The sequence below is a fragment of the Myxocyprinus asiaticus genome, chromosome 10, assembly GCF_019703515.2.
Source record: "Myxocyprinus asiaticus isolate MX2 ecotype Aquarium Trade chromosome 10, UBuf_Myxa_2, whole genome shotgun sequence".
NCBI classification, from domain to species: domain Eukaryota; kingdom Metazoa; phylum Chordata; class Actinopteri; order Cypriniformes; family Catostomidae; genus Myxocyprinus; species Myxocyprinus asiaticus.
This window is the reverse complement of record NC_059353.1, coordinates 40,509,957-40,533,891: the sequence shown is the minus strand read 5'-3', so window position 1 is coordinate 40,533,891 and position 23,935 is coordinate 40,509,957. Positions and strand designations below refer to the sequence as shown.

Genomic DNA, 23,935 nt, shown 5'->3' with positions numbered 1-23,935 from the left:
TGTTGATACTTTGTAATGATTAGATCCAAACTATTATAATAAGGCTGATTGTTATATTCCTATGTAATATGACTGGAAATCATCATATCTGGATCTCTGAGGCAATAATGTTATATACACAGTTGTGCACAGTGCAGAATTGAATTGAGATGGCCTTTTAAATTTCCTGTATTTGAATTGAGGTAGCACACATGATGCAGAATTGTCGAATTAATTGTAATTTAAGTAGAATTAAAATGGAATGCAATTAAAAGAAATTCGTAAACTGCTGTAATTGTAGTTTTTAATAATGCATTTCATAATTTAGTATGAAAAGTTAATCATCCATAAATGTCATGATTGACGCAATATGTGGTGTATTTCTAAAAACATTAATTAGATTGTTAGATTATATTAAATAATGTTTTTATAATATTCTAATTAATATTATAGTTAAATAATAATAATTATAGTATATCATGATAATTACATTATAATAATACATCAATAATATAATGTATAATGATATACTATTATTATACTATTATAGTAAATACTATTATATTAAATATTGATAATACATATAAAAAATATTTTAAATAATTTAACTTGTATTTTTCATTATATTTAATAAATTGACTTTCATTCTATGGGCTATGGTGGAAAAACACTTAATTTCCCTGAGTGCTCAGATTTACCCCACAGTCTTCTCAGAATTATTGGACTGCAGAGTTTTTAAAACACAAAGTGTATTATTGGTACACTTCTGTTAGGTTATACCTGCCAGAGGGTGAGACATAGAGACCCAAGAGCAGAGGAACAGTTCAAAGGATTTATTAACAATAAATGATAACTTTAACTGTGCTGGCAAAGACTGGCTGCAGTTTAGGGAAGGAGTTTTGTGGTGAAACTGATCCATGAGGGCGTGATCCAGGATGTCCCGAGCTGGGACCCAACATCTCTCCTCAGGTCCATAACCCTCCCAGTCAACCAGGTACTGGAACCCTCTGTTCCTCCACCTGATGTCGATCAGTACACCACGTACGCCGGAGAACCCTCAACAAGACACGGAGGAAGCGGGACGGGAGTTGTGGGATGCAAATTAGAACGTAAAACCGGCTTTATCTTAGAAATGTGAAAAACGGGATGGATGCGTTTGAGGTAAGGTGGTAATTTGAGACCGTCCACCACTGGCATAATAACCTTGGCTATGGGAAACGGCTCGATAAACTTGAAGTTGGAAGTTGGAGTGGAATGTCCTTAGAGGACAACCAAACTTTCTGCCCGCACACATAAGCTGGACGCCAGCAATGCTATCTAATGAGCATCTGTGTGCGAGTTGCCCCTGGATGAAAAGCGACGCTGGACGATTGACCCCACTGTAGGACATGCGTTCGAACTGATTGCGGAACAAATAACCGACCCGCTGGGGACGTGGCAAGGGCGTGGTGTTTCGTAGCGCAGCACGGACTTTAGTCTCCAACTCCCAGGATACAATGCCCACCACTCGAGTGGCAGGTGGGATGGTATGCAGTGGAATGGTGGAGGTCTCGACTTTGAAACATCGAGACAAAGAGTCAGGCTTGACGTTCTTAGAGCCCGGGCGATACGAAAGGATAAAATTAAAGCGAGTTAAAAATAATGCCCAGCGAGCCTGTTGATGCGTTTGGCGCTACGGATGTACTCTAGGTTCTTATGGTCAGTCCAGACCATGAAAGGTACCCCCGATCCCTCCAACCAATGACGCCTCTTGCCCAAGGCCAAGTATTTCTCGGTTACCGATGTTGTAGTTCCGTTCCGCTGGTGTTAAGCGGTGCAAAAAAAAGGCACACGGATGCATCTTTCCATCCAAGGAAGAACGCTGCGACAGGACCACTCCAACACCAACCTCAGACGCATCCGCCTCCACCACGAACTGACTTGCAGGGTTGGGAGCTACAAGAATGGGTGCGGTAGGAAAAACGCTCCTTTAATTTAGAAAACGTGGCCTCAAACCGCGGCGACCAACAAAAGTCAGTGCGGGTGGAGGTGAGATCCGTCAGAGACGTGGCAAGCTGGCTGTAATTTCGAATAAATCACTGATAAAAGTTAGCGAACCTCAGAAACCTCTGCAATGCCTTGCGAGAATCTGGGGTCGTCCAATCAGAGACGGTTCTAACCTTAGCAGGGTCCATGCGCACTTCCTCGGATGAAACGATGAACCCCAGGAACGGAACCGACTGTGCATGAAAAGCGCACTTCTCCGCCTTGACGAACAGCCAATTCTCTAGTAGTCGCTGAAGCACCTCCTGGATATTCTGGGAGAAGAACAGAATATCATCAAGATAGACAAACACAAAATGATCAACCATGTCTCTAAGCACGTCATTTATGATAACACTGATCATGCACGCCGGCTTCATCTGCGAGACATGAGGGAGAGAAAATAACAAAACAAACAGAATAAACTGACAAATTCACCAGAGCCGTGACAATACCTCAATATGTCATAATATATTCAAATTTGGTATTTAATAATAATTTAGTATGAAAAGTTAATCACCCATAAACATGTCATGATTGACACAATATATGGTGTATTTCTAAAAACATTAATCAGATTATTAGATTATATTACATATTTTTTTATAATTTTATATTTAATATTATAGTTAATAATAATTATAGTATATAATATGCTAATTACATTATAATAATACGACAATAATATAATATAGAATAAAATATATTATTAATAATAATATACTATTACTATAGTATTATAGTAAATACTATTATATTAAATATTGATTTTACATATTAAAAATTATTTTACATAATTTCACTTATAGAATTGTTTTATATATGCGTTTTTATTATATTTAACAAATTGATTCATTTTATGGGCTATGGTGCAAAAATGCTTAATTTCCCTGAGTGCTCTGATTCACCCCACAGTCTTCTCAGAATTAATGGACTGCAGATTTTTTAAGACACAAAGTGTATTAGTGGTACACTTCTGTGAGGTTATACCTCAATATGTCATAATCAATATTTTCTAATTTGGAAAACAATATTTTTTATAGTAAATATAAATGATCTGACAACAATATAGTCATTGTGGACATTTTGTGCTGTATATGAAATTAAACCATGTTTTGATGGCTGTGTTAATTGTTTTGACAGTAACTTAATTTAGAAAAATGTGTCTTATCAGTTTAGAAATAATGGATTCTAAATGTCAGGGATGAAATAGACATAATTACTCTAAATTATTATTTTAAATGAATGATTTATATTTGGTAGCAAAACTTGTGTTGGACTAGTTAAATTCCTCTGTTGTGTGACTGTGTTTGCAATTCAGTGAATTCCTCTTCCTGTCATTCCAATTCACATTCCAATTCAACATCCTGTAGGGCGTGGCCAATTCAATTCAAAAACTCATGAAATGAAAGAGTGCCAATTCTTAAATTCTTAACCCAGCCTTGGTTACATAATTGTATTTTGTCTTGCAGCATGAGGCTTGTAATCTCGGTCACCTGGCAGTGGTGGAAGAACTGCTACAGCAGGGGGCACTGTTGAATACTCCAGGCTATCAGAATGACTCGCCACTGCACGATGCAGTGAGGAACGGGCACCTAGCAGTGGTCAGACTCTTGGTTGAATGTGGCGCATCCCAAAGTGTTCTGTGAGTACTAAACATGACACCCTCTCACTCAACCTGATCAAATACCCAACCGATCACCTGTGGTTGCAGTTTGGTTTGGGATGAAAGATGTCAAAGGAACTCAATTTCATATTTCTTTAAAGAACGTTTTGTCGAGGGATGGGCAGTATGAATTATTAATAATATAAATAATACTTTTATTATGGTAACAATATATATCACAATGTGTTACATTTACATTTATGCATTTGGCAGACGCTTTTATCCAAAGCGACTTACAATGCACTTATTACAGGGACAATACCCCCGGAGCAACCTGGAGTTAAGTGCCTTGCTCAAGGACACAATGGTGGTGGCTGTGAGGATTGAACCGGCAACCTTCTGCTTACCAGTTCTGTGCTTTAGCCCAGTGGTTATCAACCAGGGGCCCTCAGTACACTTCCGGGGGGCCTCAAGATCTCTTAAAATAATTTAAAATATGATAAATTATTATAATTTTTACATAATTATTATAATTCAACTTACTGAAAATTCTAAAAATGGAGTAACTCCCTTTAACAGCTTGCTTTTTATGAAGAATATGCAGTTCTAGACATTTCTGGAATCACAGGTTTTAAGGAAATGTCTTATAATAGAGATATCTTATAATATAAATATCTAATAGCCTACATGGGGGGGCCTTCAAATATTTTCTCCTATAATGGGGGGCCTTGGAGTCAAAAAGGTTGAACCACTGCTTTAGCTCACTACGCCACCACCACTCTTATTTTCTGGCTATTCAGTGATAAAAATGAACACTTTTTAGTGCTGTTCATCCCAAGATACCTGCATTAAATAATATGAATAAACTCCAGACACATCCGACTTGCGTTGTTTTCAAAAGTGATCACCTCTGGAAGCATTCAAATATGAAATGCCTCGAACACAACCACAAATTCACCGTTATTCCTCCTCCTTCGAAATGTAAATTCAAGCCAGCGGGCCTGTAACCAAGGTAGTTTGGGGTAGGGAACAGGATTTTGGGAGGAAAACAGCCGAAAATAGACCTCTTTATTTGTGCATTAGCTGCTTGTACACAAACCTGGCTCTTGTAAGGGCAGGGTTATAACTGACTAAAAACTTGGCTTAACGGCAGCGCGGCCTTGCATACGTAAGCAAAGAAGAGTCGGTCATGTCACCGGAAGAGCAAGCTATGACATTTTGATTAAAGATTACGAGGTCAAATGTTTTTTATAAAATAGCAAATATGCAAGGATGAATGCATTAATAAAATAAATAGGGTCAGTTTTGATTTCATGCTGACTTTAAGTTTCAAGCTTCATTCAAGGCCGTTTTAAAATTCCATTGAATTCTACATTATTGTGCCACTGCTTGGCAACCATAAACAATTAACCTCTGCTTTATGTTGCAGCCCTAAATGACAAGTTCTTCCTTGTCTTGACTAGTTTGGGATAGATCACGCTCTATATTTTTGCATAACACCATTTTTTCATTTGCCTCTTTTGCAGACTTGTCCACTTATAGCCATGCAAATATATGTGACTGTGTATATCTAGTGTAGAGATGTTCTGGAACCTCTGCTCTAAAAACAGAAACCTACCTCCTCCACTTGCCCTTTATCTGAATGAACTCTCAGAACCTATTTCTCTAAGATTGCCGATGAACACGTAGAGCACAGATGCTCCGCAGGGCTCTGCAGCTTATTTCCCCAAGAGTTCTCAGCATGCGTCTCTGCGTCCCTTTTTGTCTGTCTGCCCTTTGTACATTGATTGACTAGTGCTGTGCTGTACATTGGGAGCGCATAAAACATCAGCAGATTTATGCTTCGTTAGTCAATGGTGAAGTGAAGCATCAGCTCTGTCATAGAAGCAGTGCACAGAAGCAATCCACTGCTGTCAGACATAATAAATCACTCTCACTCCTCGCCGTGCAGAATTGGAGCAGTGGGGCTATGTCGGCCATTGGTGTGGGCTGAGCCTGCACTGTAATGTGCTGTATGCATTGACTGGCACATCCCTGTTGTACCAGTTGTAATCTTTAAGGCTTTTCAGGGTCCCACTACATTTGACAAGCTGCTTCTTGGGGGGTTTGAGTGTAGCAAGAACAAAAAAGATAGAGCCAGTCTGTGTAATTGAGTGCAACTCTGACCGGCCACTTTTTCAGCGGTCTTGGTTCTGAATATATTTTTCCCTATTATTTTCCCTGTTTGGATTTCAATAATGTCTTGAAGCCATGAACCACACCAGCCAGCCCCGAGATGAATCACAACATTATAACTTTTGATTTAAAGAAAAAAATTATTTGAAAATATTGGGAAAAAGACTGTGTACTTCAATAATTTTATGAGGGAGTGAACTGCTCATCCCATGACACATTGCATATGACATAATCAAATGAAAAACGGCTGGATAATATAAAACTATCGATTTATAGTAATTGATTACAATTATATTGAAAAATATTCAAATATATACAAATAGGTTAGTAGTGTTTGAGAGTGTATGTCAACTTGATCGTCATCTGCAGTGCTTTAGGGGCATGGGTGGCCGCTGCTGATTGGTGGAGCTCTTTTTGGAATTATGGGTATTGTAGTTCTTCGTCAGGAATTCAGCTATCAAGCATGTTTTGAAATCACACTTCAGCAGACATATATACCATCGCTAAACAACCTCTGAGCTCATGGTAGGTCTGTCTTGAAAGGTTTATATGTAATACTCACTATTAGACTTTTACTTTCAGAACCTTACTGTTGTGGAAATTTCAGTAAGTTCAACATTGTAACTCCTGGGTTCACCTTGCAGAAGCTTGTTTGGTTTGTTTGGATGATCCGAGCAAAGCAACACACTTTTCTTTCAATCATTGAGATGTGGTTAGCTCCAGTGCTTAGCACTGCTACTCTCGATTGCTTTGGTTACGTGAAAATCAACAGCTGGAGCACCTCCGTGGACTAATTTTCACACATCCATTGATCTGGTACCGCTGGCATCTCTGTCTGATTTGTCAGCTGCAAGATGGATGCAGTCGCTGCGAGGTTTTAACTTAATAATTTCACTCTTAACGGCATGGAGTATGTTATTCAGCTCAGGGTGATGAATACACACTTTCCCTTTATTAATATGGGTAGCACATTCGCGTATATGTGGCGTCTGTGTATGAGACCGTTTGGAAATATTGGATTTTCACTCTTTGAGATTGGAAGCTGTTCGCTGCACCAAAACAAAATCATTTACATCCTATGGGGGTGAGAAGAGACTGGGCTTGTGGCTCATGAATCCAAATGAAATTTTATGGATCAGTAGACCTCTTAATTGTCCCCCAGGTGTTATCTCTGCGCTTAAACTTAATCTTAACATACATCCTGCTCTGCCTTCTTTTCTTTCATTTCCACCGCTCTTCCCTACAACAGGGACAAATGATCCAATGAGGGGCTTATCACACACACTGCTCGCCAAACAGATCCATTAGGCCCTTTTTGGATTTGTCAAAGGGCTTAACCTTTCACTCCTGTTAGTTGTGTAGACTGTGCAAACAATGTCATAGTCTTCATTAATAATTATGCTTGCTCTGACCCATCTCAGCAAGGCAATTCTAATGCTGCTTTTTATGTAGCCTTAAACTTTGTTGTCACGATAGAGCAGAGATAAAAAATATATACAGTAGTTTAGGCAGAGGAGATATAATTCAGTTTCATGCTTAAAAGAAAATAATTTATTTCATATTTATATATTCATAATTTTGTATTTAAAACATTAAACTCATTATTTATTTTATGCAACTGTAATTGCTGCTTAAATGCATTTATGCCACCTCTGAGCAGCATTAAACAGTCTGTGTAAATACACCTAAATGCAACTTCAGATGCAGCTTCTGTGCTGCCTTTGCAGTGTAAAGATGGCTTATAGTTGTGGGATAGTGGGAAAACCAGTCATTGCTCTTAATTTAATTCTTTGTTTGCTTGAATAATTACTGGAAAAACTTAAGTGTTCATTTAATTGAGAAATATTTGACGCTGACATGCCATTGTTGTTGTTTAATGTGAATATTTGTATTAAAATTTAACTTCTTAAAGGTGATGTGAAATTTTTTCAATATTAAAATACTTTCTTGTATTCTAGTTTTATCCTAGTTATGCTAGTGATGCAGAAATAACACACTTTAAAATCTAATCACAATAATTTAATTACACACTCGCCTTTTTGAATCATGAAAATCCTATTTATGATTATTGCAAGCTGGTTGTATGGTACACAAATGCTAACAATTTGCCATGCTTAAGATGCATTATCAGGCTTAAAAGAGTCTATATAGAGAATACCAAGTATGTCCTTGAATATGAGTTTGTATAACTACCACACAACATGGTAGTTTGCATTAAAAAAAAACAGTGTCTGGGTTTCTCAGGAATATGTTTGGCTTGCGGCCTGTGGATTATGCGCTGACTCCAGAAATGCAGAAGATCCTAATATTGGCCCCTGAGGTACCCCATCCTTTGACAGCCCCCCTGAGCCCATCCGGCAGACTCCGTAAGGTACCCAACACTGAACCGGCTCACAAAAAAAATCCTGAAAACAAACAGAAAAAAAAAAAAAAGCACTGGTATTTTGTACTTTGTCTTGTACATTGCTTTAGTAATCCCACATCTGATAAGAATATGAATGTAAATGGAGAGTGCTTTACTGTTTGTATTCTTGTAGGCTGCAGGCTGTGTGAGGGAGACTGGTCCAGTGGTTCTGATAGGCAGTCTACTAACGCAGACTCAGCAGAAACAGCTTGCCAAAGCAGCTAAACTCCTTGGAGGGAAACAAGTGGAATCCTTTACTAGTGCAGGTACATCTCTTTTAATGCACTGACAACATGAGTGTGTAATATAGTGTGGTGTTCGGAAGTATGACATAAATATTTTATAAGTTATTTTTGCTGGAAATAAAAAAAACAAACAAAACACACACACACACACACACACACACACACACACACACAAAAAAACATAAAGTGTATATATACATTTTCAGCCAAGCTATATACTGACATATTATCACAATAATTATTATTTTTTAATTATAAGTAAATAGGTTTAAACACCACATGGAAGCAGTTTTGCACTTGGAGAAGAAAACAATGAAACCTTTTCAGTGCAGTGAAATGAAGTGTCTCTTCTTTCTTTGCCTTTCATCCAGCACATAGGAGGAGAGCATTACAAGCCATCCAGCTAAAGTATAAGAAGGATATTACGAAATAATACATAATGAAACCCAACACTTTGTTTGACAAATGTCTTTCTCAAGAGTCTTTAGACTCCTCCAAAAATCACACCAACAGATAAACAACTTGTGCAGTGTCTCATCATCTACGCAATCAAAGTTGGAATAGAGCAGAATTAAAGTAATTGAAGTAGTTTTTCATAAGCTGTACTTATGGCTGAACATGCAGGCTGTGCATTTGTCACAACAGAAAAAGCTTTTGGATTTTTTTTTCTCAGTGGTTTTCTAGAGTTGAAGGGTTTGGTGAAGTGTTCTTTTATTTATTGGGAGCCTCAGTGAAGAGTAGCTGTGTTACCTACAAAAAGGCTTTGTCTGAAACTGAGGGAGGCTGCTTTGGTGCCACGTGGCCCAACAGCCAAGGTTACATCCTTCAAAAATGCACTCACAAATTGACCAGATGGAGGTATATCAGTCGACAGGATGTTAAGCAGACACAGAATTCAGACATGCTTCACCCATAAGTTAAAAACTGCAGTTCAAATAGTTGAATACTGTTATTCTGATCTCAAGCATTTTGTTCTTTGGAGGCAGATCAGTTGCCAAATAATTAACCTTGCTCAGCAAATTAGTACACATGTCTGCATCGTTTAATAATGCAAATTCCGAGAAATTCAGTTTGTACGCTATTGTGACCATAGTGGGAAAAGTCAGGAGTCTTCGCAGCACTGGTGTTTATATAATGGAGATACTTAAAGGGATAGTTCACCCAAAAATGAAAATTTTCTTATCATTTACTCAACCTCATGCCATCCCAGAAGTGTATGACTTTCTTTCTTCTGCAGAAAACAAACGTTGATTTTTAGAAGAATATTTAAGCTCTGTAGGCCCTTACAATGCAATTTAGTGGGTACCAGACTTTTCAAGCTCCAAAAATCACAAAAAGGCAGCATAAAAGTAATCCATATGACTCAAGTGGTTAAATCTATGTTTTTAGAAGCGATATGATTGGTGTGGGTGAGAAAAATCAATATTTTAGTCCTTTTTTTTTTACTGTAAATCTCCACCTTCACTTTAAAATTCTGGAAGTGAAAGTGGAGATTTATAGTTAAAAGTATTTAAATATTGATCTGTTTATCACACCAAAGTGATTGCATTGCTTCAGAAGACATGTTAAACTACTGGAGTCGTATGGATTACTTTTATGCGTCCTTTATGGGATTTTTGCAGCTTGAAAAGTCTGGTCACCATTCACTTGCATTGTATGGACTTACAGAGCTGAGATATTCTTTTAAAAATCTTTGTTTGTGTTCAGCAGAAGAAAGTAAGTCATACACTTCTGGGATGGCACGAGGGTAAATGATGAGAGAATTTTTATTTTTGGGTGAACTATCCCTTTAAGCTTATATTAATATCACACTCTAAGATTCACAGTCTCTTATAAATGCTCAACATGAGATTTTATTTTTGTGATTTAAATGTCTCTCCAGTCACCCATGTGGTTGTACCAGATGATCCCACCAAGGCTTCTACCCTGACCACACTGCAGGGCATCCTCAATGGCTGCTGGATCCTTCGTTTCAGCTGTAAGTCCACAGTAATCACAATAATGAGCCATTACTAAAGCAAACGCTTTAGATTGGTACAAAGGTTTGTGCTCAATTAGGTGATTGCGTATAGATATTACTACTAGTTGAATGGCTGTTTCTGAATGTTTCTAGATAAACGTATGCAGGGATATAGTCCCCAAAGTAATAAACTGTGTTACATATGGTCTACTAAAGATTTGCATGTATGCATTCTTTTGAGCAATCTTTCCTCTAATTTCATTTTTGCTCAGCAGAAATATCCAATGTACTAGACATGCGCAGTGTTCACTTTACCCATATTACTATTTTGACACACCAAATATTTTTTATCTTCTTATTCTGTTTTTTAGATGGCAGTTTTATTGCATTATCAATCAGATTATCTATTTCTCCCTCAAGATACAAAAAAACCTGGTTAAAAACATCACTTCAAAAAGACATGCGGTTGAAACAGTGTTCCCAGTCATGAAAATCCCTGAAATATCAGGGAATGTTAAAATTTCTGGATTTCTCAACACCAGTGTTATTTCTGTATACTTAAACTAAGACTAAAACTGTTCATTTAGAAAACATTGTCATAAACTTAGCTTAAATAAAATATACTACAACAAAGTGAAACAAAAACATTGGTTTAAAAGCTAATTTAAAATAAGCAAAATAATAGTTTACATGAGTGCAGTCTGTATAAAATCATTTTATAATTCATTATCCAATAATCACACATGACCGGAAAAGTCATGGAAATTAATTGCTCAAAGGGTGTGGGAACCTTGTAGAAATATTTCTTGCTAGATATTTGATTCAAATCACTCAACTTGATACTTCTCAATTAGTAGAATTTGAGTTTGAGTGAGTTTGTCTCATTGAGTTTAGCCCCTCTTTCTGTGTCACACTGTATGAGCTCTTGATACTGTGCCTCAGCTCTTCTTTTCTTCTTTATGGGTCTCCTTGGCTCTGTGACTCACGGTTCAGTGCTCATAAGTGTGTGAGCTGCCAACTCCACTGATCCACATCCACCCACCACACGCACTCACTGAGCTTCAATGTCCTCTCCCATCATCGTGAATCTAATTAGCTAATATGCTAATGGCTCTGTACTGCTCAGCTAAAAAGCTGGCCCTATCGGCCAGAGAGAGCAAGTCGGATTAACCCTGGAATGTAGCATTCACACCACCACCGCCCTCACCGAGTCCTGGGAAATGAAAGCTGTAATTAAAATGGGCAGAGGAAGCACAATTACAGCTCATGATTACCATGGAGGATTCTGCATACGTGTATGCATGCGCAGGAACACACTTGTATCAGGGTTCTGATACGATGGGCTTGGTGGGAAATAGAGAGAGCGCTGTGACATTCCGGATGCAGGAATAGCAATTCGGCTAATGGCTCAGCATCACACTGCCACAACGGCATGCAAAATTTTTATCATAATTGGGTTTTTTCCATGAGGATAAGAGACTTTAAAAAAGAAAAATAAATAAAATAAAAAGAAACAAAACTAAAAACAGCTTTTTTTTTTTTTTTTAAATAACCAAAATGAAATAAGCAAAATAGTTTTTCTTGTCATCTAGCTATAATGTCAAAAGGTCTTGCTTAGTTTTAGATTTTAATTACTTTTCACTCAACTCCTACATTTACTATAATTTCCAAAACTAAAACTGAACAGAAACAAAACCTAAAATTGTAAAAGCTAAACTGAAATTAAAAGTATTGAAAATAGTATTAAAATTAAAAACTTGAAAATGCAGATCTATTATAATCTTGTTTAACACCAAAAGCCTTTTGGTTGGGGAAACAATCAGATCAGGCTAACATCTTTACCCTGCTCTTAAAGCTAGTTCATATATTTTTAGACACCCTTTACAAGATGCCCATTTATTCCCCTTGTCCTTTTTCTGGCACTATCCTCAAAAGAACAGCAGACAATAGCTGCTATCTCTTGCAGAGCCCTTTAGTCAAGAGATGACCATTTCAGACAGAGACACAATTAGGGCAAACCAAGTAGAATGCTATCAAATTGTTGTAAACAAATTCAGCCGGAAAAGGCTTTAATTTTTATTTTATTTTTAATGTGAAGGAGGTTTTATTTTTTGACAGCTCAGTTGTAGTACTGTGTATATTGTGCTTCAAGACCAGTTGCGAGGCATTTTACCTGACAGAAATGAACAAAAAGATTGTTTTCAACCTTTCACCCAAAGATCCTTGATGCTTCTAGCTCATCCAAAAAAATAATTTTCTCATAATTTTCTTACCCTTAATCTGTCTCAAACCGGTTTGACTTTCTTTCTTCTGCAGAACATAAAGATATTTTGAAGATATGATGTGAATATGTCGATACAATGCAAGTCAGTGGGGTCCAAAAACACACCTAGGCAGCATAAAGGTAATTTATGAGACTCGTGGTTAAATCCATGTCTTCTGAAGCAATACAGAAACGTGCTCTGCTCATGTACACGCGCTGTGCATATGCGTCAAGCTCTGAGCAGACTGCAGATGGCAAGAAAAAGGTTTATTCTGGTCTGTTCTAACCCAAAATCTATCTTATTGCTTCAGAAGACATGGATTAAACTACTTGAGTCTTATGGATAACCTTTATGCTCCCTTTGTCTTTTTTGGAGCTTGGAAGTTTTGGACACCTCTGACTTGCATTGTATGGATATATTCACATCAAATCTCCATCAAAATTTCTTTGTGTTTCGCAGAAGAAAGAAAATGGTATGAGTTTGAGACAGCATAATGAGAATGAGACATCATTTTTCAAATCATCATTCACCCTCATGTCATTCCAAACCTGTATGCCGGTAATTTTTTTATGTGGAAGAAACTTCGAACCATCTTCACATAGATCTTTTCCATTTAACAACAGTTTATGTATATTTTGAAATGTCAAAAAAGTCTACATTTTATTATTTCTAAAAAAAAATGGCATATTAATTAATAACTTTTGTATTTGCCAGTTAACATGCCAAAAATATCAATCTTTTTACATGTATGAACAGTTAAGAACATATTAATGACTTACAATATAGTTTTAGATGAAAACCATTGGGTTATAAATGATTTATAGGCTTGAATTCCACCGGGTCAAAATTGACCCGTGAAGCAAAAGGTAAATGCAGACTCTGAATGCAATAGGAGGGTTAAAGAACTTTTAAAAAGTAGTCCATAAAATCTATGGACTGTGCCTTCTGATGTCATACGATAGCTTTGTGTTAGGAACAGACTAAAATTTAGGTTGTTATTCTATCCTTTAAAAAATTTCCCTCTACTGCAGCTCTCAAAACTCATTTTCCATTTCATATACTGTATTTAAACTGGATTGCATTCGGTTACAACACACATGAAAAGCAATAGAGCACTGGCGTCAATGACATCAACCTGGTCTGACATGTTAACGTACCATTTTTGAATATGAATGCAAACATGAATGAGATCTCAGAGCATCAGAAGAGGGAAGATTATCAGTTAATAATGTAACATTTTTTGTCCTTTTTTGGAGCTTGACCGTTGTATTCACTATGGACTATTGTTGCATGGAAATAAACCGCAAAAAGCATAAAAATATCTCATTTTGTGGTCCACAAGAAAAAAAACAGCATACATGATTGAAACAAGATGAGGGGTAAGTAAATATGTTTTGCTTAACTATTCCTTTGAAATGGTGGTAAGGTTGATTTGTCTGTTCCCTCTATCTTTCTTACTCTCTCCTTCTCTATCTATCTTTCAGGGGTGAGCTATAGCCTTCAGACAGGCAGCTGGGCCGGAGAGGGCGAGTACGAGGCAGGTGAAGGCCCCCTGCGTGCCCGTGTGAACAGAGGTAGCCTGGTGAGTGACAGGCCGACATGTGGAGGGCCTAACGACTATCGACACATTTTCCTCTCCAGAGAGGAGAAATAATGGCTGAGTGAAATCCTCTGCTGGTCCCGCTTTTTTAATGGTCTCTCATTGTCAATCTGTGTTGATCTGCTCTCCTCAGGCTTGCTTGGCTTTTATTACTGGCTGCGCTATGGATTGTGACTTGTTTAGAAAATCACACACTTCCCTGAGGACTGGGGATTCAATAGGAGGCCACATACTTGTAACTTTCTAAGGAGACTGTGCATTGTGAGACAATACAGGGCATTGGTGATCTCCCTAAGCCACGATGTGCAGCTCAAATTCAGTGCAGCAAAACAGTCAAGCTTGGTGTTCTGCTCCAATTACTAAGAAGGCTCACAAAATAACCTAGCATCTCCACAGTTCTTGACCTGTAGGAAATATTCTCTTTCAAATATATATATATATATTTTAAGAATTTTAATATTACACAACAACAATCAAAATCAACAAACTCCCTCAATCCCCACCAAATATCTCCCAGAATCCCATCCCTTCTGACCATTGTTAGACTGATAAATAACAATAATATGTATATATAAACTCAGCAAAAAAGAAATGTCCTCTCACTTTCAACTGCTTTTATTTTCAACAAACTTAACATGTGTAAATATTTGTATGAACATAAAAAGATTCAACAGCTAAGACATAAACTGAACAAGTTTCACAGAAATGTGACTAACAGAAATGGAATAAAGTGTCTTTGGACAAAGGCGGGGGGTGCGGGGCGGAGCGGGGGGGTGGGGGTCAAAATCAGAAGTAACAGTCAGTATCTGGTGTGGCCACAAGCTGCATTAAGTACTTCAGTGCATCTCCTCCTCATGGACTGCACCAGATTTGCCAGTTCTTACTGTGAGATATTACCCCACTCTTCCACCAAGGCACTTGCAAGTTCCTGGATATTTCTGGGGGAATGGGCCTAGCCCTCACCCTCCGATCCAACAGGTCCCAGACGTGCTCAATGGGATTGAGATCCAGGCTCTTCGCTGGCCATGGTAGAACACTGACATTCCTGTCTTGCAGGAAATCACGCACAGAACAAGCAGTATGGCTGGTGGCATTGTCATGCTGGAGGGTCATATCAGGATGAGCCTGCAGGAAGGGTACCACATGAGGGAGGAGGATGTCTTCTCTGTAAGCAGCGTTGAGATTGCCTGCAGTGACAACAAGCTCAGTCCGATGATCATGACCCCAGACCATGACGGACCCTCCACCTCCAAATCGATCCCGTTCCAGAGTTCAGGCTTCGGTGTAACGCTCATTCCTTCGATAAACGCGAGTCTGACCATCACCCCTGGTGAGACAAAACCGTGACTCATCAGTGAAGAGCACTTTTTGCCAGTCCTGTCTGGTCTAGCGAAGGTGGGTTTGTGCCCATAGGCGACGTTGTTGCCAGTGATGTCTGGTAAGGACCTGCCTTACAACAGGCATACGAGCCCTCGGTCCAGCCTCTCTCAGCCTATTGCAGACAGTTTGAGCACTGCTGGAGGGATTGTGCATTCCTGGTGTAACTCGGGCAGTTGTTGTTGTTGCCATCCTGTACCTGTCCCGCAGGTGTGATATTTGGATGTACCGAGCCTGTGCAGGTGTTGTTACACGTGGTCTGCCACTGCTAGGATGATCAGCTGTCCTTCCTGTCTCCCTGTAGCGCTGTCTTAGGTGTCTCACAGTACGGACATTGCAATTTATTGCTTATATCTTTAAAATACAGTGTCCCAAAAAAGGGACATTTCTTTTTATATCTATCTATCTATCTATCTATCTATCTATCTATATATATATATATATATATATATATATATATATATATATATATATATATATATATATATATATCACACACAGATACAGTATATATACACTGGCGGCCAAAATTTTGGAATAATGTACATATTTTGCTGTTTCGGAAGGAAATTGGTACTTTAATTCACCAAAGTGGCATTCAGCTCACAAAGTATAGTCAGGATATTACTGATGTAAAAAACAGCACCATCACTATTTGAAAAAAGTCATTTTTGATCAAATCTAGGCAGGCCCCATTTCCAGTAGCCATCACTCCAACACCTTATCCTTGAGAAATTATGCTAAATTGTTAATTTGGTACTAGAAAATCACTTGTCATTATATCAAACACTGCTGAAAGTTATTTGGTTCATAAAATGAAGCTTAATGTTGTCTTTGTTTTTGAGTTGCCACAGTATGCAATAGATTGGCATGTCTTAAGGTCAAGATTAGGTCAAAAATGGCAAAAAGAAGCAGCTTTCTGTAGAAACTTGTCAGTAATCATTGTTTTGAGGAATGAAGGCTATAAAATTACTGAAATTGCCAAAAAACTGAAGATTTCATACAAAGGTGTACACTACAGTCTTCAAAGACAAAGGACAGCTGGCTCTAACAAGGACAGAAATTGATGTGGAAGGCCAGATGTACAACTAAACAAGAGGATAAGTACATCAGAGTATCTAGTTTGATAAATGCCTCACATGTCCTCAGCTGACAGTTTCATTGAATTCTACCCGCTCAACACCAGTTTCATGTTCATGTACAGTAGTAAAGAGAAGACTCAGGGGTGCAGGCCTTATGGGAAGAATTGCAAAGAAAAAGCCACTTTTGAAACAGAAAAACAAAAAGGAAGGTTAGAATGGGCAAAGAAACACAGACATTGGACAACAGATAATTGGAAAAGAGTGTTATGGATCTTAACCCCACTGAGCTTTTGTGGGATCAGCTAGACTGTAAAGTGTGTGAGAAGTGCCCAACAAGACAGCCACATCTATGGCAAGTGCTACAGGAAGCGTGGGGTGAAATGTCACCTGAGTATCTGGACAAACTGACAGCTTGAATGCCAAAGGATCTACAAAGCTGTCATTGCTGCATATAGAGGATTTTTTGATGAGAACTTTTTGAAGTAGTTTAAGAAGTTCTGACCATTTTTTCAAATTGAAATAGTGATTTTTCACGTTATTAATGTCTTGACTATACATCGTGATCAGTCAAAATCAAAAGTAACAGTCAGTATCTAGTGTGGCCACCAGCTGCATTAAGTACTGCAGTGCATCTCCTCCTCATGGACTGTACCAGATTTGCCAGTTCTTGCTGTGAGATGTTACCCCACTCTTCCACCAAGGCACTTGCATGTTCCTGGATATTTCTGGGGGAATGGCCCTAGCCCTCACCCTCCGATCCAACAGGTCCCAGACGTGCTCAATGGGATTGAGATCCGGGCTCTTCGCTGGCCATGGCAGAACAGTGAGATTCCTGTCTTGCAGGAAATCACACACAGAACGAGCAGTATGGCTGGCGGTATTGTCATACTGGAGGGTCATATCAGGATGAGCCTGCAGGAAGGGTACCACATGAGGGAGGAGGATGTCTTCTCTGTAAAGCACAGTGTTGAGATTGCCTGCATTGACAACAAGCTCAGTCCGATGATGCTGTGACACACCGCCCCAGACCATGACGGACCCTCCACCTCCAAATCGATCCCGCTCCAGAGTACAGGCCTTGGTGTAACACTGGTAATCCTGACTGTTGCACCTCGGTTGTGCATTATTTTTCAATAATTCAGTTATTCAATGAGTCAATTATTCTGCTTGTACCATGGTTACTACACCTTAATACATTGTTCAGGGTTTAATCAAGACATTTTCCGGTTTTCGTCCCTAAAACGCTCTTTTGAATGGAACTACTTTCTTCCACCACGGATTCAGTGTCTTGCTCTGATACAGCTCAAGCCCTCTGCTAGTTGGAAGACGTCACTTCAGAACTAGTAATGGAGGATTCAGGCTTGCGCTACTTTACTGGAGCATTCACTGGAGTAACAAGTTTCTGCGTGTGTGAGAGTTTGTGTGCGAGTTTGTTTTTGAAGGATCGAAAGCGAGAATCTCAGAAACTGAGAGCTAACTGACCTTTATTTGCTGCAGCTCTCATCAGAAGTAACATCACTTCAAAATCGCCAAGATGTTCACTGGTGGCCAAAAGTTTGGAATGATGTACAGATTTTACTCTTATGGAAAGAAATTGGTACTTTTATTCACCAAAGGGCATTCAGCTGATCACAATGTATAGTCAGGACATTAATAATGTGAAAAATTACTATTACAATTTGAAAAACAATTTCAGAACTTAAACTACTTCAGAGGGTTCTCATCAAAAAATCCTTCACGTGCAGCAATGACAGCTTTGCATTCTAGCTGTCAGTTTGTCCAGATACTCAGGTGACATTTCACCCCACACTTCCTGTAGCACTTGCCATAGATGTGGTTGTCTTGTCAGGCACTTCTCACACACCTTACAGTCTAGCTGATCGCACAAATACTAAATAGGGTTAAGATCCATAACACTCTTTTCCAATTATTTGTTGTCCAATGTCCGTTTCTTTGCCCACCCAAACCTTTTCTTTTTGTTTTTCTGTTTCAAAAGTGGCTTTTCTTTGCAATTCTTCCCATAAGGCCTGCGCCCCTGACTCTTCTCTTCACTGTTGTACATGAAACTGGTGTTGAGCAGGTAGAATTCAATGAAGCTGTCAGCTCAGGACATGTGAGGTGTCTATTTCTCAAACTAGAGACTCTGATGTACTTATCCTCTTGTTTAGTTGTGCATCTGGGCCTTCCACATCTCTTTCTGTCCTTGTTAGAGCCAGTTGTCCTTTGTCTTTGAAGACTGTAGTGTACATCTTTGTATGTAATCTTCAGTTTTTGGCAATTTCAATCATTGTATAGCCTTCATTCCTCAAAACAATGATTGACTGATGAGTTTCTATAGAAAGCTGTTTCTTTTTTGCCATTTTTGACCTAATCTTGACCTTAAGACATGCCAGTCTATTGCATACTGTGGCAACACAAAGACAATGTTAAGCTTCATTTAACGAACCAAATAACTTTCAGCAGTGTTTGATATAATGGCAAGTGATTTTCTAGTACCAAATTAGCAATTTAGCATGACTACTCAAGGATAAGGTGTTGGAGTGATGGTTGCTGGAAATGGGGCCTGTCTAGATTTGATCAAATATGACTTTTTTCAAATAGTGATGGTGCTGTTTTTTACATCAGTAATATCCTGACTATACTTTGTGAGCTGAATGCCACTTTGGTGAATTAAAGTACCAATTTCCTTCCGAAACAGCAAAATCTATCCATTCCAAACTTTTGGCCGTCAGTGTAAGTTTAAGCACTTCTCAGTAGCAGCAAGTGTCGCCATATTTCTGATGTAAACCTTAACAACTGTTTTCAACCCTACTGAAATGCTGGTGACTGACATGACAGCTGTCATGTGTGTGAGAGCTTAAGAGAGGGGGAGGGGGAGCGCATGGGTGTTTCCCACAGATTTTTTTAGATAATATAGAAACTTTTGTATTGATCAAGTGTATCTAGCTCTGATACAGCTCAAGCCTTCGTTGCTAGTTCGAAAATGTCACTACAGAACTAGCCACAGAGGATGCGCTGCTTTTCGGCATTGGAGTAACAAGGTAGTGTGTGTGTGTGTGTGCGTGTGTGCGTGAAAGAGGGGGGAGGGGTAGCACGGTGCTTTCCATTATAGCTATGTGAGGCTGATTAGGGTGAAATACATTGAAACAAAAAGTTCTCTGTGTGTTTGTGTGGGTGGGTTTGGGTGGTTTACAAGTAAATTTGTTTAGGTTACAAACTGGTAAATACAAGGGTATTGTGCTATAAAAAAAAAAAAATTATGAGGACATTTCTAGTGTCCCCATAATTCAAATCGCTTAAACATACTAAACTGTGTTTTATTGAACATGTAAAAATGCAGAAAGTTTTTTGTGAGGGTTAGGTTTAGGGGTAGGGTTAGGGTATAGAACCTATAGTTCATACAGTATAAAAATCATTATGTCTAAGGAGAGTCCTCATAAGGATAGACGCACCAACGCGTGTGTGTGTGCATGCGCGTGCGTATGTATGTGTGTGAGCGTGTGTAAGTGCGGGGGAGACGAGGGAGCTTTTCAACCAAAATTGAAATAAATAAAGGATATTATAGACATTGTTTGATGTTTTTAACCGATTTACTTTAACCAATGTCTTTGTTTATATAGTTATTTTGCTGTGGTAGCATGTACACGTGGGTGGGTGGGATGAGATGAGAGAGAAAGAGCGGGACCTCAAGGGTGCTTTTCAATCGAAATTGAAATAAATTTAAGATATAATAGACATTGTTTGTCATTCTTTCTGATGTACTTAACCAATGTCTTTGTTTTAACTGGTTATTTTGTTATGGTAGCCTGTACGGCTCTTTGAAATAACGGAAATAATTTGGCGAAGTGATATGGAATCGTTATGCGGTCAAGACCTGGAACTACTTTATAGCTGTGCGTTTACTTGAAAAATAATTGCACACTTTAGAACGTCTGTCAACCAATCAGAGTCAAGAATTTAACAGACCCGTGGTATAATTTATACCACGGGTCTGTTAAATGCTCAAGTCTGATTGGTTCACGGATGTTCTAAGGTGTGCGATTATTTTTCAAGTCATTGTCGAAAAGTACAGGAACCCTTCAAAAGCCTTCTGTAGGTGCTATTTAAGTTGTGAGGCATTGTTTTTTTGGCTTTGGTTTTGTAACTTTTCTCCTAATTAGGTTTTCATAGCCAATATTTTGGCAATATTTATGTCAGAGCCATGGCTTAGCAGTTAGCACACATGCCAGTTTTCAGGTGATTCTTCATTGATGCGTTGCCTATTAAATTGCTCTCAACTTCTCATATGCTTCTATGTCCTCAGCTGCCTCCACTCTTTGATGGATGTTTCTTCTACTTACTGGGTTCCTTCCACAAGCCCCCTAAACATGAGTTGCTGCAGTTAGTGAAGGAGGGAGGCGGTCACCTTCTGAGCCGCCAGCCCAAACCCGACAGTGACGTCACTCAAACCCTGAGTGCAGCAGCTTACCACGCCCAACCTCGTTCAGACCAGACCCTCTGCACACAGTATATCTTATATGAACCTCAGAGCTCTTATAAACCCAAGCGGGTTCGGATGGGTAAGGTCTGGTCGGCTCCCTCCACTTGGCTTCTGGACTGCATCAGTGCCTTTCAACTTCTGCCAGTGCCAGAACCCTAGATCATGTCCTTGCTTTACTTTGTTGCACCTAAATGACATCAAATAAAACTTTTTATCTCCTAGAGAAAATATAAAAGGTTTTTTTTTTTTTTTTTATTTCACCACTTTCACTTTTAGAAAACTTAGACTAGCAAAATCAGAAAGTCTATACTAGTCAATACTAAAATAAAATAATGTAATGATAACAGTCTTTCTGTGTACTGACTCAAAATTCAGTCTCGGTGGGCTGTCTAACTGACTTTTGAATGCTTGCATGTGTATTTGCTCATGTGCTGTACGACAAGCGCTTGTGTCTTGTGATTATGCAGCTGAACGCGTGAATGGTCAAACACACTTCTTTCACAAAATGCCTGTCTTGGCAAGGTATTAAAAGTGGCAAGGTTGTTTTTGTTTAATGAGTGTGAACAGGTGCGACAAAAATTGAAATATCAGATCTGTACACTAGACCTTGCAGTGTAAAAGCCTAATAGACCTGCAACTGTCTATAATTTCGGTAATATGAATCAAACAACCATATTGTCAAGAAAAAGAGAAAAGCATTCACTGCTCTTTACTGAAAAACAAAAAAAGAAATGTGTGGTTAACTTAATGTAGCAGAAAAGATTAAGTACTTTCTACATTGAATAAGTTAAAACATGAACTTAAAAATGTTAAGTAAATTCTTATCTTGGATTTGAGCTTGATTTTTTCATATACCTCTACAGTAGTCCTGAAAAACAAAATGTACAGATATTAAAACAGATTATGCAACTATTATACACTTTCAGCGCAGTTAAAATAAATCACCCTGAAAATAATCTGAAATTATAAAAGGCTGTGTGTGAAGTCAAACACTTGAGTAAGGGAAGAGAAATCAAGTAAATATTATTTATGATATACAGGTGCATCTCAATAAATTAGAATGTCGTGGAAAAGTTCATTTATTTCAGTAATTCAACTCAAATTGTGAAACTCGTGTATTAAATAAATTCAATGCACACAGACTGAAGTAGTTTAAGTCTTTGGTTCTTTTAATTGTGATGATTTTGGCTCACATTTAACAAAAACCCACCAATTCACTATCTCAAAAAATTAGAATATTTTGACATGCCAATCAGCTAATCAACTCAAAACACCTGCAAAGGTTTCCTGAGCCTCTCAGTTTGGTTCACTAGGCTACAAAATCATGGGGAAGACTGCTTATCTGACAGTTGTCCAGAAGACAATCATTGACACCCTTCACAAGGAGGGTAAGCCACAAACATTCATTGCCTGTGAACAGAAGCTGGCTGTTCACAGAGTGCTGTATCCAAGCATGTTAACAGAAAGTTGAGTGGAAGGAAAAAGTGTTGAAGAAAAAGATGCACAACCAACCGAGAGAACCACAGCCTTATGATTGTCAAGCAAAATTGATTCAAGAATTTGGGTGAACTTCACAAGGAATGGACTGAGGCTGGGGTCAAGGCATCAAGAGCCACCACACACAGACATGTTAAGGAATTGGGCTACAGTTGTCGTATTCCTCTTGTTAAGCCACTCCTGAACCACAGACAATGTCAGAGGCGTCTTACCTGGGCTAAGGAGAAGAAGAACTGGACTGTTGCCTAGTGTTCCAAAGTCCTCTTTTCAGATGAGAGCAAGTTTTGTATTTCATTTGGAAACAAAGGTCCTAGAGTCTGGAGGAAGGGTGGAGAAGCTCATAGCCCAAGTTGCTTGAAGTCCAGTGTTAAGTTTCCACAGTCTGTGATGATTTGGGGTGCAATGTCATCTGCTGGTGTTGGTCTATTGTGTTTTTTGAAAACCAAAGTCACTTCACCCGTTTACCAAGAAATTTTGGAGCACTTCATGCTTCCTTCTGCTGACCAGCTTTTTAAAGATGCTGATTTCATTTTCCAGCAGGATTTGGCACCTGCCCACACTGCCAAAAGCACCAAAAGTTGGTTAAATGACCATGGTGTTGGTGTGCTTGACTGGCCAGCAAACTCACCAGACCTGAACCCCATAGAGAATCTATGGGGTATTGTCAAGAGGAAAATGAGAAACAAGAGACCAAAAAAGGCAGATGAGCTGAAGGCCACTGTCAAAGAAACCTGGGCTTCCATACCACCTCAGCAGTGCCACAAACTGATCACATCCATGCCATGCCGAATTGAGGCAGTAATTAAAGCAAAAGGAGCCCCTACCAAGTATTGAGTACATATACAGTAAATGAACATACTTTCCAGAAGGCCAACAATTCACTAAAAATGTTTTTTTAATTGGTCTTATGATGTATTCTAATTTTTTGAGATAGTGAATTGGTGGGTTTTAGTTAAATGTGAGCCAAAATCATCACAATTAAAAGAACCAAAGACTTAAACTACTTCAGTCTGTGTGCATTGAATTTATTTAATACACGAGTTTCACAATTTGAGTTGAATTACTGAAATAAATGAACTTTTCCACGACATTCTAATTTATTGAGATGCACCTGTATATATATAATATATATATACATACAGTGTGTCATCATGTATTAACCTCCTGAGACCCCCGTGTGACTGCTGTGCATTTTTCCATTTCCATTTTTGATTTGTAACAAGTAGCACCTAATAAACAAGCAC

General features: G+C 38.6%; 1 protein-coding gene across 1 annotated transcript in view; it reads left to right on the top strand.

Annotated features, from left to right (window-relative positions):
* Nucleotides 1–22,231, top strand: part of LOC127446762 (BRCA1-associated RING domain protein 1-like) — a 29,267-nt gene extending 7,036 nt beyond the window's left edge. Inside the window, exons 6-11 of the mRNA XM_051707949.1 lie at nucleotides 3,474–3,646; nucleotides 8,027–8,153; nucleotides 8,320–8,452; nucleotides 10,314–10,409; nucleotides 14,140–14,237; nucleotides 21,018–22,231. Coding sequence (XP_051563909.1) covers nucleotides 3,474–3,646; nucleotides 8,027–8,153; nucleotides 8,320–8,452; nucleotides 10,314–10,409; nucleotides 14,140–14,237; nucleotides 21,018–21,353 — 963 coding nt within the window. The 3' untranslated portion in view covers nucleotides 21,354–22,231. The remainder of the gene's footprint in view (nucleotides 1–3,473; nucleotides 3,647–8,026; nucleotides 8,154–8,319; nucleotides 8,453–10,313; nucleotides 10,410–14,139; nucleotides 14,238–21,017) is intronic.
* The last annotated feature ends 1,704 nt before the right edge of the window (nucleotides 22,232–23,935 follow it).